At 34.6% G+C, this 17,641-nt stretch overlaps 2 protein-coding genes across 3 annotated transcripts; both read right to left on the minus strand.

Moving 5' to 3' along the window:
* Positions 1-776: 776 nt before the first annotated feature.
* LOC136232423 (endonuclease 1) lies at positions 777-8,765 on the minus strand. The gene is made up of 9 exons (XM_066021579.1): positions 8,454-8,765; positions 6,064-6,244; positions 5,699-5,791; positions 5,451-5,506; positions 4,312-4,395; positions 3,462-3,557; positions 2,926-2,990; positions 2,420-2,493; positions 777-1,062 (listed from the first exon to the last, which is right to left on the minus strand). The coding sequence occupies exons 1-9, from the start codon at positions 8,763-8,765 to the stop codon at positions 938-940; spliced, it is 1,086 nt and encodes a 361-aa protein (XP_065877651.1). The 3' UTR covers positions 777-937.
* Positions 8,705-16,818, minus strand: LOC136232424 (endonuclease 4-like). Of its 2 annotated transcripts, XM_066021581.1 has the most exons (10): positions 16,610-16,818; positions 16,344-16,518; positions 14,985-15,095; positions 14,841-14,896; positions 13,683-13,766; positions 12,047-12,139; positions 11,510-11,577; positions 10,749-10,822; positions 9,301-9,365; positions 8,705-9,150 (listed from the first exon to the last, which is right to left on the minus strand). In XM_066021581.1, the coding sequence occupies exons 1-9, from the start codon at positions 16,724-16,726 to the stop codon at positions 9,331-9,333; spliced, it is 813 nt and encodes a 270-aa protein (XP_065877653.1). In that variant the 5' UTR covers positions 16,727-16,818; the 3' UTR covers positions 8,705-9,150; positions 9,301-9,330. The 2 variants fall into 2 exon arrangements, with proteins under 2 accessions (XP_065877653.1, XP_065877652.1); XM_066021580.1 differs by lacking the exon at positions 9,301-9,365.
* Positions 16,819-17,641: the final 823 nt, after the last annotated feature.

Raw genomic sequence — 17,641 nt, forward strand, 5'->3', positions numbered from 1 at the left:
GTTAAAATTTAAGGAGAGAGGGTTAAAATCAACTCCAATCGTTTTTTAGTGACTTCTCAAATCACTAAGACCTTCCGAATCTTCCTTATTATTGATGATCGTCTCTCCACTCCTAGTCCTCTCCTTATTTCATTTTTTTATTAATAATTTATTATTGAATACTCTCTCCTCTCACAATTAATAAATATAACAACATTTAATAATTTTAATAAATAAATTAATAAATAATAAGTGAATATGAGGAGTAGTATTGGAGATGATATGTATAAGTCACTCCTTAAATCACTAAAAGTCAATTGTTTATATTATTTTAATAAAATGAATTAAAAATCTATTAGAGATGCTCTTATATTAGAGTTTATACATGAGCTGCTCTTAGGTTAGAGTTTATAAGGGAGCTTATAAGCTCCTAAGTAATCAAATAAGCCATTTATTCATCCATATCCGTCGTCATGATAGGACTATTTGACTCATGCCAAATTTCTAATATAGTTATAACTCTCTTTTGTTTCAATTCTGACTCATGTAATTCTTACAAAATAAACTAAAAGCTCCATAACTTTTTGTAAAGATCAAAGAGTTAAATTGGATTCTAACAAAACAGTTAAAGTTACAGTTAAAATTGACTATTTCTCTTTAAACTAAATTAGATTTCCTTATTAACATAAGTACAAATTAATTTATTGAATAACCTTGTGGTTTTTTTAACAAATTTAGTTAAATTTAGGAATTGATTCAAAATTATCTTGTAATTATTAAGTCATTGAGAAATGGTATTCCAAATTGAAAGTTTATAAAAAATTTCCCAAATTAAGATAATTTCATTTACAAATAATAAGTGAAAAACATCCAACATAAAAGAAATACACTTATTAATTAGTGAATTGAAAAAGTTGGTTAATGGGGTAATTAAGTTTCCTTAATCGTGTAGGTAAGGTCATGTTGGAGATGCAATCCCTTGTTCAGAATCTCCAAATATCTTATTCAAGAACATGCCCAATCTAATTCCACCTTGGGCTATCCGTTTCATCACAATTGGCATCCTTGAATTGAAGTAATCATCTGCATATACCACAACATAAAAATATGAATTTCTGATTCGACAATATGATTTGATTCATAGACGTAATTATAATTTTTAAATTATTTATGATTTGATTCTACCGCACGGCTAGATCTGCATTGTTATATGGTACGGAGTGTTGAGCAGTGAAACACTGTCACGTTCATAAGATGTCGGCGGCAGAAATGCGTATGTTGAGATGGATGTATGGTCATACGAGAATGGATCGGGTGAGTAATGAAATAATTAGGATAAAAGTATGAGGTTACACCTATTGAGAATAAAATGAGGGAAAACTGACTAAGGTGGCTTGACCATGTAAGAGGAAGAGTGCTTGATGCGCCGGTTAGGAGGACTAAAGAGTGGTAAAGGGATGCAATGGTGAGGGGTAGAGGAAGACCTAAGCAAACTTGGAAAATGGTGACTGAGAGTGATATAAGTTTATTGGAGATTGAGGAAAATATGGTAGTGGATAGGACGAAGTGGAGGAAGAGAATTTATGTCGCTGACACGACTTGATTTCACGGTGTAAGCAGTAAAAGTTAATTAGATATATCAATTGTTTTCTTTTGGATAATTAATTTATTAGTCCCTATATTTTGATAAAACACACTGTTTAGTCCTTGTATTTTAAAAAATACATGGTAAGGTCCCTAACCTTTTTCTCAGTGAACTGTTTAGTTCTTCCGTCTGTTTATTAGATTTTTTTATCGTTTATGAATTCAGAAATGACTAAATTACCCTTTACTATTTATCAGTCAAAAACAATTCACACCTCTATGTCTTTCTCTCACAACTCGCGCTCACAAAAAATGGAGAAAGGATTGAATTCTTAATCCATAATCGAATCACTCATGCTCACTCTTTCTGTTTGAATTAAAGGTAGAAATCGACTCAAATCTCTCTCGCTTACTCTTCCTCTTAGAATTGAAGGTGGAAATCCTCTTACTCTCAATGGTGAGTTTAATTTCCTCCGTATTCTCAACTCATGTTTATTGTCAACTGTTTCAGTGATGACGGAAGATGTTTCTATTAATCCAAATTGACTAACAGAATCTTCATAAGAGTCTAACGACAGAGACTAAACAGTTCACCGAGAAAAAACGTTAGGAGACTAAACAGTTCATCGAGAAAAATGTTAAGGACCTTACCGTGTGTTTTAAAAAATACAGGACTAAACAGTGTGTTTTGTCAAAATATAGGGACTAATAAATTAATTACCCTTTTCTTTTTGACGTGGAAATGACTTTATTGAAATCAAATGTAAAATTGATTGATCTTTGTGAAATAGACGTCAAACTTTAGGGACCGTTGGCCATAATAAATATACCAGAAAATCACAATGGTAATACAAACCTGAAAGAGTTTGACCATCCTTCACTCCTTTGTAACCCCATTTACAAGCTAGGTTTATGCTCTCTGCAGCATACCTACACCATAACATAAAACACAAGAAATCCAGCTCAAATTTCTGCCAAATCTGAATCAAACCAAACAGGGCATAAACTAGCTGGGTAAATTACATTCACAGCTCCTGAACTATAACATTATTAACATTACGATCTTTAAATTTCATTTCTTAGTAAAAAAAAAATCCTTAAACAGTACATTCTGCAATATTAAAATCCAAATCAACAAAAGTCTATTAAAAATTTGAGAAAGGATGAGACTAAAATCGGTATTTGACCATAATTTTTGGTGATATAGATAAAAAAACAATTATATCACCAAACTTGCCCGCATCATCTTTATTATTTATTAAACGTATATTTTCCTGATTTAAAATTATTTGAAGATTTTTATATTAAAAAATGAAGTTTAGAGGTCGTAATATTAGTAGTACGTAGTGAAGTGGAACCTACTTGTTTGGGCATGAAAGCAAATCATCACAATCTTTCCATGAAGCTACATCATCAAACCATATTCCCTGTGTATGATCAACATAACAACCACTCATAAGGCATACATTATTTGACTTCAGAGTTCTTGCAAATTAATCAAAGGCTAGAATCGGGTAAAATGTAGTGACGGTTATTGAAATTTGAGGTCTGTTTTATAAAAATCGTCTAACTTCATTTTCTTTCAACAAAATCATCACTTCATATTTGATTTCAAAAGCCAGGTTACTATATATCAACTAAGCCACATGTTAGATTTTTATGGCTGATGTGACAGACAGACAGACAGAAAGGCGGAAGCCACGTGTATGTCATATAGCACATTCTAAACCATAAAAGTCTTAAAAAAATCACATTCTTACATAATGTGACGCTTAGTTGGCATATAATCGATTGTCTTTAATGCTTATGTCACAAATTGATCGGAATGAATTTATTGAAACCAAATATGATTTTTTTTTTTTTTTTTTTTGTTACATCAGTTAATGGTATGATCTTACATCAGTGAAGTTGCCTTCAATGGTTTGTTGAAGAAGGTCAATATCATTTTCGTAGAAGTCTTTCAGAGCTGTAAGAATGATCTCTCTATCCCATACCTGCAATTTATAAACAGCTCATCATTTTCTCATTATATCTTTGTTTATATATGTTAATGATGGATACAGGGGGCCTGGGGGCCGGCTGCCGGAACCAAAATTTCGGCCCCTGTCACAAAAAAAAAAAAAAAAAATCTGGGGGTTGAATTACCCATTAAGTGTTGGATTTGTTCAAAATCCAAAATTTCAATACTTTGGGACTACAGATATTTTCTAAATCCAGATTTCTAATTTTTGGGGTCTCTCTAAATCCAAATTTCTTATTTTTTTCGGGCCTGTTAGGTCTCTCTAAATCCAAATTTCTAATTTTTTTCACCCGTTAGGCCTTCCTAAATCCAAATTTCTATTTTATTGCCCTGTTAGGCCTCCCTAAATCCAAATTTCTATTTTTTTTTTGCCTTTCTTAAATCCAAATTATTAATTTTTTTGGCCAGGTAGGCCCTCTCAAATCAAAATTTTAAATTTTTTTACCTGTTTGGCTCTACCTAAATCCAATTTTTTTTACATAGACTCTTAAACGAAATCTAGCTTAATTCTGAGAAATTATACATAATACTTAAAATTTGGTTCTTGACCATTCAAATTATAATATACAACAAAAAATTTGAGCAAGTTCGATTTAGCAAAAAAAAATATTTTTTTTGAGAACCCAGGTGTAAACTTGGCCCCCAACCGAGTAATTTTGTATTCACCACTGGATGGATATATATATATATATATATAGAGAGAGAGAGAGAGAGAGAGAGATTCTTACATGATGAAGATTAGATTTATGCCTAAACCAGCGTAAATCAATGGTGTTTCCTCCTTCATCGCTAGTGAATCCAACATGCATTGGCTGAAAATATTAACAACAAAACACAATTAATTTCCAAATTTGTCGAGAAAAGCATAATGACATTTCCAACTTTGAAAACGACCGGTTAGCCCTTTGAAATTCCTTAACATAACATGATCGAACCCCTTACATCTTACCTGACAGAGCAAGCAGAAATTTGAAGAAATTGAAGTGTATATCACTTTAAGGAAGTTCAATAAATCAATAGGTAATTTAAAGAAGTTTAAGGAGCCAATAGATAATTTAAATAAGTTTAAGAAATTAATCTGTTGTTTTTAAGGCTTTTATGGTGAAGTTGAAGGGACTATGTACAAGACAAAGAGACGGGTCACGGAGGGTCTGTTCACCATCCGACTAAGAGAAAATAAAAAAGAGTTACGATGAAAGTTCGTCGCTAAAGGTATTGTAATTTCAATCTATTTTAGAATAGTGGATTGCTAAATACCACCCTTTTACTAGTTACCGTCTCCATTTGGACATTTTTTCATTAAAAACTGAAAATTCTGTGTCTAAAATCAAAATCCCAAACAACAATAATTGAAATTATGAAAATAATTGACGTGTGACAACATGAGAATCCCGGAAATGGATGATTACGAGTTGGAAACATTAAAATTTACGTTTTTTTTATCAAAGAAATCATGAAAAGAATGCATTTTTTTTGTGACGGTTTTGCATTTTTCGTCCAAAAAATTTGACGCTTTTTCATAAATTTTTATGCCTAGGTGGATAGAAATTCCGTTCTGCCTAGACATAAAACAGGCGGATTCTCTAAAAAAAAAATTCAGTTTTGAAAAAAAATTGTGAAAAGCGCAAAATTGTCCAAATGGGAGCAGTAAATAGCAACACCCGAAGAATATGTAACAGATTTCCTACACCGACAGATTGTGGACGGAATTATTCGTACTAATTCTTAGTCTCAAATTTTCTTTTACAATCTTTAACATATTTTCTTCTTGACACCGAGTATTTTGTTCTGGTTCCGCCACTGTCTGTCTATGTATTAGGCCTTTCAACGGAAAATCGAATTTGGTTACATGAACATAAGTATATACCTGATGAATATCTCCCATGAAGTGAGACAAGAACAGCAAGGCTTCTGTTAAATTATCTGCACATACAACCATATGATCATATATATAAAACCAATTAAGACCGTCTTAAAACTAGAGTGGCAATTTCTGACACGACACGAAAATCATTTTTCTAGCATTTGTAACATATAAAACCATATGGAACATATATATAAGATAACACAATTTTGACACGAAACACAAAATGGTAGGATTGATCGATTCCTTACATCTGCGGTCTGTGCTGCCTTCTTTGTAGTGCAAAAGCTGAGATGTGAAATTCTGAATAGCACCAGCAACACACATATCTTTAACACAGTCCCCTGATATAATAATTAATTAATTAATTCTATAATTAAACTTCTATTAAGAAACTTGATTAAAGAAGAAATTTTAGTAGCTAATATTGTAATGGGAAAAGTACAAAAATAAACCTTGTGGCACCTGTTTTCGATCAACACCCGTGTAGTTTAAAACAGTTGATGTTGATCGAAAACTTTTAAACCACATGAATGTTGATCGAAAACAGGTGTAACCACGAGGTTTATTTTTGTACTTTTTCCTATTGTAATTATACCAGGTTTAAAAGACTTACTTTCATGATTAAATGAGCAGGCATTATCAGGTGTGTCAATGAAGTGTAGAGGACTCGTCCACCGGTATTTATACCAGTGCCGGATTTGGTCGGGCCATACGCACAACGCGGATAAGTCTCCGTTGACGTTGTCAGGTAGCAAATGTTCTACAGCATGTAATGCCTCTGGTCCTAAAAGGTTCTGATAAATAATCAAATAGTAAGTGATTTTGGTAACTTTATTTGTTGTTGTTAACTATTAATTAGAAGGATTCTACGCTTTGCTTTCAAGAGTATCCGTATCTGTGTCTAGTTTTGTTTGAAGGCTATTTTATGAAGGTTTTATGGTAGAAATGTTGTCCGATCCGTGTTCATATCCGTGCAACATAGATATTTATACTAGACCAATGTACGTGTCTGTGTCCAATTTTCTCTGAAGGCTAGTTTATGAAGGTTTTATTGTAGAAATGTTGTCTGTTCCGTGTTCATATCCGTGCAACGTAAATATTTATACTCGACCAATGTAGAAGTAAGCCTTTTCACCAGATCGGGTACTTGCTAACAAACATTTATTAGACCAGACTTAGACAAGAAAAATGACAGTGGCTCAGTCTGACAAGGCCCATCTAAGCTCGCACATTGCTAGACGGGCTTAGGAATTATAAAAAAAACAAAAAGACAGGCCAGCCCATCCTGGACTGCGTATTAATTTTTAAATAAATATATTTATATTATGTATTATAATTTAGGCCTAACCCCTTTCCAGCCCCTTTAAGTTGTAACTTTTTTCATTTAGCCACCTAAACTTTATGCCTTCCCATTTAGCCACTTAAACTCAAGGCCTAACCCCTTCCCAACCCCTTAAACTTGTAACTTTTTTTTATTTAACCACTTTAACTTTAGGTCTTCCCATTTAGCCACTTAAACTCAAATATTGTAACTCTTTTGGTCTCTTTTTCCAATTCAAAATTTAAAAAAATTAGCAATTTGTCAAATGCAGTTATTAATTTATCATAACTAATTAAGTTATTAAACAACTAACCCCATAATTTGGACATCTATAAAACAATGTTCCCGGATTTGAGGGTTTTCGTGATACTTTAAGTGGTGAAATTTTACCGTTATAGTGGATAAATGAAAAAAAGTTACAAGTTTAAGGGGCTGGGAAGGCAACAAGTGACACGTAAGTGCCATGTAGGCTTATAAAGGCTAAATGTGTGTCATTTGTTGAGTTTAAGTGGCTAAATGGGAACATTCTAAGTTTAGGTGGCTAAATGAAAAAAAGTTACAACATTAAGGGGCTTGGAAGGGGGTTAGGCCTATAATTTATAAAAGAAAAATATATAAATTTGAAGTTAACATTATATAATAAAATAATTTGTTTTGGTACAAAAAGTAATTTTTATTTTTAAAATTTTTAGGTAGACTTACGCGGCCTAGGTTTAGGAATTGAAATTCAAGCCAAAGCCCGAACCTACCTAAATTAATATCAGGTTAAACTAAGTTTGAGTTTAATAATTTTATACGTAAGCCCGTTGGGCCCAATCCGAGCACGACCCAAGTTAAAGCAAAGAATTCAAGCTTCTTGCTTTTAGTCAAATTCTGAATAATTTCCGTGATATTATCTGACCCTCAAGATGAATAATTTCCGTCATATCATCTGACCCTGAAGATGAATTAAAAGTCTGTTGGGTTCATCTTTTGTTGTTTATTGTTGGCCGGTAGCTATTAGATATTACCTGATTTTTTTCTAAATATCTATAACAGACGTTTCTGATGACGAGACTTGGTGCAACGATAAACGTTGTTGCTTGTGACCGAGAGGTCACGGGTTCGACTCTTAGAAGCGGCCTCTTGTCCAAAAAAATTAACAGGTAGAGCTGTAAATGAGCCGAGCCGCTCATGAACGGCTCGGTGATCGGTTCGATAAAAGCTCGGCTCGATTTGTAAACGAGCCGCTTGTGAACACGATTTACTGGCTCGGTTCGTAAACATATTATTTCATTTGCTATTAGATGAGTACGTTCACAAACATATTATTTTGGGCTCGAAATAAGCTCGAAGCTCGTCTCAAGCTCGTTGAGCAAGCCAAAGCTCGGCTCGGCTCGTTAATTTTATAGCAAGCTCAGCTTGGGCTCGGGCTCATTAATTTTATAACGAGCTGAGCTTGAACAGGCCAAAGCTCGGCTTGATTACGGTCCTATTGACAGGGGAAGGCTTGCCCCCAATACACCCTTGTGGTGGGACCCTTCTCCGGACCCTCTCTTAACGAGGACGTGTCGTGCACTGGGCCACCCTTTATCTATAACAGACGTTTCTCAATTATAACCAAAAGCTTAATATCTACCGTTTGGAGTAACATAACAAAAATGAGCTAAGAAAACCCCCAGACGGACACTAAATCACATTACCTGTGCAATCCGACACGTCATTACGTGACCCTCCTTGCTCCATCCTAGAGCTCCAGGCGCAAAAATGGTAGCCAAGCCCATCATCAATACAAAAGCAAAAGAACACAACCTCAAATCGTTCCCTCTCTCGTTCATCTTTTCTTCTTCTTCCTTCTCTCTTACCTGAGTTAGATTTTCCTTCTCAAATATCACAACAAAAAAAAGCACAATTCCAAAACGAAATGAACCCACAAAAACCAGATTATTTATTATATATATATATATATACAACTTTAACAATGCTTCAGTTTTACATATATACAAGGTTATCATTGAGTACAAGTATTGAACTCCCAGTTTTGAGTGCCCTTAAAGATGACATCTTTACGCAAGCAAGAGCCAAAAAATTGGGTGTATTATATTCGGGTAGATAATGGCATCCCAACAAGCAACAATTTGGGGAAAAAAGTCAACAGTTAACCATAAAATATGTTAATTGGGGACGTAGGAATAGGAACATGTGGTGATGAGAATGGGAAAGTCATGCCATTAAAGATAAGATGCTTGTGTTGTGTGTCTCTAGCTTATCCTTTTCATCTTCTCGCCTGAGCAATTTTAGTTTGAGAAGAAAAAATGCGGTTTAGGGTAGCGGCTAACCGGATTCCACCTTGAGCCAGCCTCTTCTCCACCACCGGCAACCGAGAAAGAAAATAATCATCTGCAACACAAAAAAGAAGAAGTAGAAAATGATAAGGAACGGAATTTGCTTTGAGCAATGAAATTTGTGCACTTGATCCTTGCCAAAGCAGCAAGTCTCAGCACCAATCAGTAGGGGTGGCAATTCATGTATGCGGGTCGTGTTAATTACCGGATAATTGTCGAATGAGCCAACCCTAACTCATCCCAGAAAAAAATGTGTCTCCAATTGGGTTCCTGTTGTGTTTACAAGTCACGTGTAATCTTACTACCTTTGTTAATGATGACATTTAAAAGTACAAGGGTGATAAAGTAATACTTTTAACTATTTATGCCATTTTAATCCAAAAGATTGACCCAAAATCTATTTAAAAAAGGCTTGATATACTAGGAGCCCCCTTGAACTTAGCCCAATAAGTTGATTGCCCCTGAACTTACAAAGTGTCTCGTTAACCCCTGAATTTGCTTAAAACGACATTATTAACTCCCTTAATCCACATGGCGGAACATGATTGATTTTGGACAAATTGAAATTATATGACTTTAAGCAAGTTCAAGGGGCAAATAGATCAATGCAAACAAGTTTAGGAGCTAATAGGTCAATTTAAACAAGTTCAGAGGGCTAACAGGGGGCTACAGATGTATTAAGCCTAGAAAAAACCATTCAAGTTGGGTTAGTGTAACTTGTTCATAGGCCACTACTACATTTACTATCTCTACAAGGGATACCATATAAAATCATGAGAGATTTAAGTCGTATTTGTAGGTCACTTGCAATTTTATTATCTCTATTAAGGAGGGCGAGCCTTGGCGCAACGGTAAACGTTGTTATCGTGTGACCAAGAGGTCACGGGTTCGAGTCTTAGGAGCGGCATCTTGCCAAATAAATTGGCAAGGGAAGGCTTGCCCCCAGTGCACCCTTGTGGTGGGACCCCTTCCCGAACCCTCGCTCAGGTGGGGTATAAGAAATATCAAAAGGATATAATAATAATTTTAAATATTCGTGTCATGATTAAAAATGCTAAATAACTAATTAATAATAACATATGGCTTGTAGCTCAAGAAACAATTATGGTTCCTACTCATCCATTTTTAGATTAAAATACATCCATGGTCCTTGAAATATAGCGTTGTTAATATTATGGTCCCTAAACTTCATCTTTTAACATAAAATTTCATAAATTTTACATTGAAGTACAAATCAATAAAAATCTGTTAAAAATAATAGGATGAGTTAGACAAATTTGACTACATTATTAAATCTTTTTTTATCCATGTCACATTGGTTATGTTCAAATACCTAATTTACCCTCATATAATTCCTTCTTTACATTTTATTTTATTTTATTTATGTTGTCTCTATATAAAGGTAAAATAGGCATTTAACTATAATCTATGGTGAAATGGATAGCAAATGAATCAATTACGTATTCAAACTTGTCCAGGTCATTATTTTGATAATTTTTTAACGAATTTTTGTTGATTTGGACTTTATGTTACGAAATGAAGTAAAGGGACTATAATATTAACAATGTTATAATTTAGGAGCCATGGATGTAATTTACCCTTTTTTTTTTTGCATAACAGAATGCATAAACCTTCCAAGTAATTAGAACATACCAGTAAGAGTGCTTCCAGGCGTAGCATTCTTGTAGGCATACTTGCATGCTAAACTAACGCTTTCAGAAGCATATCTACACAAAATGTTAATGAATATATTATAAGAACTACTTTTCTTTTAACCCTAACAACAGCAAATTAATTGAATTCAATAATTCAATTCCTTCTTTGTCTTTTTTATAAATATCAATTATATGGGTCAAATTGCACCGACCGTCACTGAAATTTGGAGTTTATGCTTCACAAAACTCACAAAACTGCATTTTCTTTTCATAAAATCACTGAATTTCACGTTTGATTTTAATAAGTTCATTCCAACCAATTTGTGTATAAATAATCGTTGGGATGTTCACGTGGCACAAAAGACTGGTTGATTAGATACCAATTAAGTGCAGCATTTGATAATGATGTATTTTTAAAAACCGTGTTTAGGATATGCCACGTGGCACACATGTGGTTGCCACGTTTTTGCCACACCAAACATAAAAATCAGATATGTCCAATATAACTCTTAGTTGGTATATAGTCAACTGTCTTATGTATCATATCAATATTACAACGAGTTTTTATATACAAATTAACCGGAATGACTTTACTGAAAGTAAATATGAAATTTAGTGACTTCATTAAAAGAGAATGAAATTCATTTATTTTTGTGAAACAGAGCTCAAACTTCAATGAGGGTTAGTGTATTTTACTCCAATTATACATGAAACAGTTTGTAGATTTAAGGATTAGCATAAGTAGGGGCATAAACTTACATGTTTGGGCAAACTGTTCGGTTGCTTTGACAATATTCCCAAACTGGAAGCTGATTGGACCAACCTTCCTGAAAATGAAATGAGACAAAGTCAAAAGCAAGCACACAGATTATAAAAAGAAAAGGCCTAATACATACGTAGCCCCTTTAAGGGGGCCGTAAAACCCAATTGACTCCGTAACTTGCTTAAAATGATCTATTAGTTCCTATACTTGCTTACAATGACCTATTGGCCATCTAAACTTGCTTAAAGTGATACACGTTTCAACTTGTCTACATATCTCTTGCTCTGCCACAATGAACTCATGTCATTTTAAGTAACTTATAGATCGTTTTTAAAGTTCTGGGGCCAATCTGCTTTTATGGACAAGTTTGGGAGCTATAGCTGTATTAGGCCTAAAAGATGCATAGAAAAGCAATAACAAAATGAATTCGTGGAAAAAAGTGTGTTTCGTCGCAGCAGAACAAGCTATTAACAATCGCAGCTTATTTTTTATCCTCAAACTAACCAGATTACTAGGTAGAAGGAAAAGCATACCGTCATGTTATTCTGAATTGATTGTATCATGATTGCAATATCTGAACTGTAGAATGTCTTCAGGGCTGAATCAATAATCATGTCATCCCATACCTGAATACAGAAAAATAGTATTGATATTGATGGTAAACCGATCTTAGTATATATGAACAGATGATATGCAATTATGTGAATCAAAATCAAATATATTTGTTGTTTTAGATGTGTTAAGCATCCCAAGTTAGCTAGCGAAAGGTAATGAGTCCTGTATACGTGTGAGACGACCCTCCCTTTTAAAGGTGTATCTTGATGGGAAATTAAGAATAAATTTAAGATGGCATCAGAGCATTCTAGTCCTACAAATTTCATACTTCAAATGTCCAGCCCTAGTCATGAGGGGTGTGTGTTTCTGATATGGTATCAGAGCCTCTTAGACCAAGTGATCGAGGTTTCAAATCCTAGTAACTCTAGTTGTTAATGGAATTTCAACACATTGTAAGATGAGTCAGTGTTGTACATACTTCAAGCCCAAAGGGCATTCATGTTCACACTTCAGATGGGGGTGTGTCAAGTATCCTTCTAGGCTGTACAACACAGACCTATCCTACCATGTGTTGATATTCCATCAATAAATGAGGGTGTCAGGATTAGAACCCTCCATAGAGGCTGTGATAACATGTAACCAAAAGCCTAACTCACTCCAACAGGTACCTCAAAGGATGAGAATTGCTTCACACATATTTTAACACTCCCCTCACGCTCAATTCATTTGGAGCGTGGAGCCAATATTAGGAGAGGGGGAGAGGGGAGGGGGCATTGAACCATAGCTCTGATACCATGTCATGGAACCAGAACTAATAGTTAAACCCCAAGAATAACTTTTATTATTATTATTATTATTATTATCTCTGACACGAGTGAATTAGGCCCAAGTTTAAGATCAATTAGTTCTTGATATGCTATCAACGCCTCTTAGACCAAGTGGTCGAGGGTTCAAATCGTGGCAACTCCATTTGTTAATGGAATTTCAACAACATATGATAAGATGAGCATATGTTGTCCACGCTTCAATCCCAAGAGGCATTCTCATGTTGGGGTATATAAAAAATAATAACAAAAACTATTATTAGGCTTTATCTATCAGCTTAAACTTTTGACTCAAACAGTTGATTAACAAGATGCATATAGTACACAATAGAAAGCATTGCTAAGTATCTCAAGAGAATGATTTCCTTGAATCTTTTACATTAGATTACAACTTCAATTTCATTAACATCTTGTATAGTTAGAATCCAAGTTGAATGGACCAATAACATAATTACCAGTTGCAGTATGTGCAGATGTCCAATTTTTAAAATTCACTATGTTTTGCTATAAAGAGAAGCATTCTCTCTCCTCAATAGCTACGTTGCACAAACACTGAAACGAAAAGTGGAAACAGGAACCGAGATCGTTATTTCTAAAAGGTAGCCTTTAAACAGAAAAAAAACGGGAAACGGAGATAGGCACAGAAAGCGGAAGCAGAAACACTACCGGGAAACGTTATTTATTTCTAAAACATAGCCTTCAAACAGAAACAGAAATGGGAAACAGAAACCCTACTGAAGCGGCATTCCCGTGCAACATAGCTCAATAGAGTATGATTAGCTTTGCTTACATGATGTAAATTTGTTTTCCTACGATACCAACGGACTTGAATTAAATTTCCAGCCAAATCTCCAGTGAAACCAACATGCAGGGGCTGTAATATAAAAGAAGTTAAGAAATAATGAGATTGAACATTGACTTGTGTTGTGTTGTGGCAAAGCAGACAACATATCAACATTATTAAGAATAAAACATGCACAATGTAGTGGATGATTTGCAAGATAATGGGTCAATTTAATTTCCAGGATCAATTATGGGCAAATAAACTTTCAATATCAATTTAGACAACTTAGCAATTTTGGCCAAATTAGTCCTAAAGTGATACGTGTCAGCATATGAATGATTTATGTGGTTTTCTTTACAGTTGTCAATTTCTTATACTAATAGGTGTTATTTGGGAATAATTTGACCAATGTCGGATAAAAAAAAAGGCGGCCCGGTCGCACTACGCGTCCCCGCTGAGCTAGGGTCCGGGGAGGGGTCCCACCACAAGGGTGTACTGGGGGCAAGCCTTCCCCTGCCAATTTATTTGGCAAGAGGCCGCTCCTAAGACTCGAACCCGTGACCTCTTGGTCACACGACAACAACGTTTACCGTTGCGCCAATGTCGGATATAATAATAAAATCTATTCTTGGATCTTACCTTGGCAGCTTAAGTTTTTGGATCAAATGGTTCATTAACATGGTATTGGAACCCCTTAGAGCAACTCCCATTGTTAATGGAATTTGAACGCATGTAGATGGGCCGCGTTGTACACGCTTCAAGCCTAAAGAGCGTTCACGTGCAAGGGTGAGTTAGAGATAATAATAAAAGCTATTCTTCGGCCTTTCTTATCAACTTTGTAGATACCCATTTAAGCCAGGGTGCGACAAACTTGATATCCAAAGTTTATTTTGAGACAAATTGGCCTACGAACCAAGTTGAAGGCCAGATATAAAAACAGGCATGGTGTTTATGTACTGAACATAAGGCCTTGGAAAAAAAAAAAAAATTCTTTCTTGCAAAGGCTGCTCTCTTTTTTTCATTTTAAAGTAGTGGAATGACAAGCCATAAAAATAGAAGTAATGATTTGAAATCACAAAAATATATGTCTATTCGATTTCTCTGTTTCAATATTTGCATCCTAATAGTTGCTTTAAAGCTGTGAGGTTTCTACAGAGAGCATACCTGATGAACATCTCCAATAAAATGGGCTAAGAACATAAGTGCCTCAGTTAAATTGTCTGCAATCAACAGAGTCCTCATATTACACAGTTGAAGGAGGAGCTACATTAAATTGTAACACTTATGTCAACATTAAATGAAGCTTACAATTGAACACTGGATTTGAATTCTGATAGACTGAAGTAAGTTGGTTTGTGTAGTTGAAAATAGCACCAGTTACACATCTGTCCTTACGTCCACTAGAATCATGGCAATCCCCTATTTGAAAGACAAAGATCATCACAAACCAAACTAAACCATAAATTGAAACTAGGGTTGTCAACGGGGCAAGGATTCCCCTGCCCCACTGGGATCCACCTTGACAGAGACAGTTAATCCCCGTAAAAGTTCCCTACAGGGCGGAGATGGGGAACCCTTTGTCCTCGAAGTTGGGAAGTGTCGGAGATGAGCAATGCCCTCCCCATCTCCGACTCTGTGTGGACTATGCTACATGAAAACTGAAACAGATTCCGAGAAACAATATTTATAAAGAAATATAGGAAACAGAAACCTGGGGAAATGTGTAAATAGCTATGCTGCACGGAAACAGGCATGGACAAGGAAACAGACACGGGAAACGTTATTTCTAAAACATAACCTTCATAAAATAGCTTAGAAACGAAAATGGACACAGACACGAAATGCAATTAACTAGAAGTGTTCGTGCAACATAGATAAATAGTAAAAATAAAAGGGTATATCTATAAAAATAAATAAATTGTAAAGATGTATGATCAATTTTTCAATATATACATTAAAAATTTACGAACGAAGCACATAATAGAAAGAAAAAAGAGATTTTTTTTTCATTTTGAAAGCTTGTAGAAGATGAAACATTAGAGATTTACTGAACAAGGTGAGTAATATTGATCTACTTCTCAAACCACGTCATATCCTAGGAAATGAGTTTCCATTTCTTTTTAAATTACAGAAACGTGACCCCAAATAATGTTTCGTACAAGCTTCCGTTTTCGAAAATGATTTTCCGAAACATGAAACCCTTTAAAATCAAAGTTTTCGTGAACATAAATAAACACAAACCAAACTAATCAAATGTGATCCGAAATGTTTCCTACAATTATCCAAGAGTTTCATTTCGGAAACGTTTCCCGAAACATGAAACACTACAAAATCAAAGCTCCCGTGCAACATAAATCAACACAGACCAAACTAATCAAATGTGATCCGAAATGATTCATACAAGTTTCCTAGAGTTTCCCTTTTCGGAAAGGTTTCCGAAACATGAAACACTGCAAAATCAAAGCTCCCGTGCAACATAAATCAACACAAACCAAACTAATCAAATGTGACCCGATATGTTTCCTACAAGTTTCTGTTTCCTAAACATTTCCCCAAACATTAAACACTATAAAATCAAATTTTCCGTGTAACCTAGAATTGAACACAAACAAAACTAATTATAAATTGGAACCAAGGAAGAAGAGAGAGAGAGGCAAGCAAACTTACTACAATAGTTGTAGTTACACAAGAAATCAGGAGTATCAACATAGTGCAAAGCACTACTCCAATGATAGTGAAATCGCACATGATCAGCCCAGGAACAAACTTCAGCAAGTTCACCTTCAGCAGAATCTGGAAGCAATTCCCTAATTGCAGCTAACGCATCTTCAGTCAAATACCCCTAAAGAATCAAAAAAATTCTCATCAATTAAACATGGAAAGAGAACAACAGCTACTTAATTAGAAGAAGAAATCAAATCCTTTCACTTCACCTCTGCAATTCTGCAAATTGCATAGTGGCCTTCCTTTCCCCAACCCTGAATTCCAGTAACCAAATGGAGAAGAAATATGATTATCACTGCCCATAACTGGCCAGTGTTGTTATCCATCTCTGCGTAATCAGTGAAATTCCAATTATCATCAAATTTCTGAGGAATTGAAAGGAAGGAAAACTAAATATTCAAGGCGACTGGAGATATTTTTTTTCCGGGCAATTGCTGTTGCAATCAAATTACCTACCTTTAATTTAAAAATTTCTGATTTCGACTATCCAACCAATGCAACTTCGCCACGTGGAGACTCTGTTGTCAGTAAAGGTATCTGAGCATGGTAAACGTAGGGCCTGTTTGGTTTAGCCGTTGCTGTTTGCTGTTAGTGTTGCTGTTTACTGTTGTTGTTTGTTGTTTTGTTATTTGCTGTGTTTGATTATTAGTGTTTGGTAAAATTATAATCAACCGTTGCTGTTAGTATATAAAATGACGAATATTAACCTATTTCAAATCAATAAGTAATTCTAAAATTAATAAATAAATAATTTAAATTACGTTTATATTTTATTCATTTTTTTTAAAACACGATTATATTTTATTCATAAATACTCACCAATTGAATAATGAATCTACCCTTATTACGTTTTTTTTTTCAGAAACTTTAATCATTCACAACCCAAAATTGGGTAGCCAAAACATCTTATTAGAGTGCTCAAATCCAGTACAATAAAAAAAATGAAATAGAACAATAATGCTTATGATGGACAGAACATGTTTAGCTTAATTTTGAAAGGGTATTTAAGGAAAAAAAGTGAACGGTAGATGCATTATAAAAAAAAAAGTAGTGTTTTGCTGCTGATTCAAAAAACAGCTAATTCCTTATTCAACAGCAATCAGTAGCTGTTTTGAATATTTAACCAAACGGCTTATATCTGCTTTTTCAACCAAAACAGCAAAAATCAGTTTAAAAAATAGGAAACAAACACCCTCTTGGTGTAGCTAATGATGGGTAATTTACGCCCATGCCCCTTTAAC

The sequence above is a fragment of the Euphorbia lathyris genome, chromosome 6, assembly GCF_963576675.1.
Source record: "Euphorbia lathyris chromosome 6, ddEupLath1.1, whole genome shotgun sequence".
Taxonomy (NCBI): domain Eukaryota; kingdom Viridiplantae; phylum Streptophyta; class Magnoliopsida; order Malpighiales; family Euphorbiaceae; genus Euphorbia; species Euphorbia lathyris.

Bases quoted from the DNA above. Each gene is read 5' to 3' on its own strand.
- LOC136232423 (XM_066021579.1), bottom strand. From the start codon at position 8,765: ATGATAACCTTGTATATATGTAAAACTGAAGCATTGTTAAAGTTGTAT. The intron at 4,396-5,450 runs GTATATACTTAT...TAATATTTTCAG, and splicing joins TCATGGGAGATATTCATCAG to CCAATGCATGTTGGATTCAC. The intron at 1,063-2,419 runs GTTTGTATTACC...TGGTATATGCAG, and splicing joins GGATGGTCAAACTCTTTCAG to ATGATTACTTCAATTCAAGG.
- LOC136232424 (XM_066021580.1), bottom strand. From the start codon at position 16,726: ATGGATAACAACACTGGCCAGTTATGGGCAGTGATAATCATATTTCTT. The intron at 16,519-16,609 runs GTGAAGTGAAAG...TTGATTCTTTAG, and splicing joins CAATTTGCAGAATTGCAGAG to GGGTATTTGACTGAAGATGC. The intron at 12,140-13,682 runs GTAAGCAAAGCT...TTCTGTATTCAG, and splicing joins GGAAAACAAATTTACATCAT to GTATGGGATGACATGATTAT.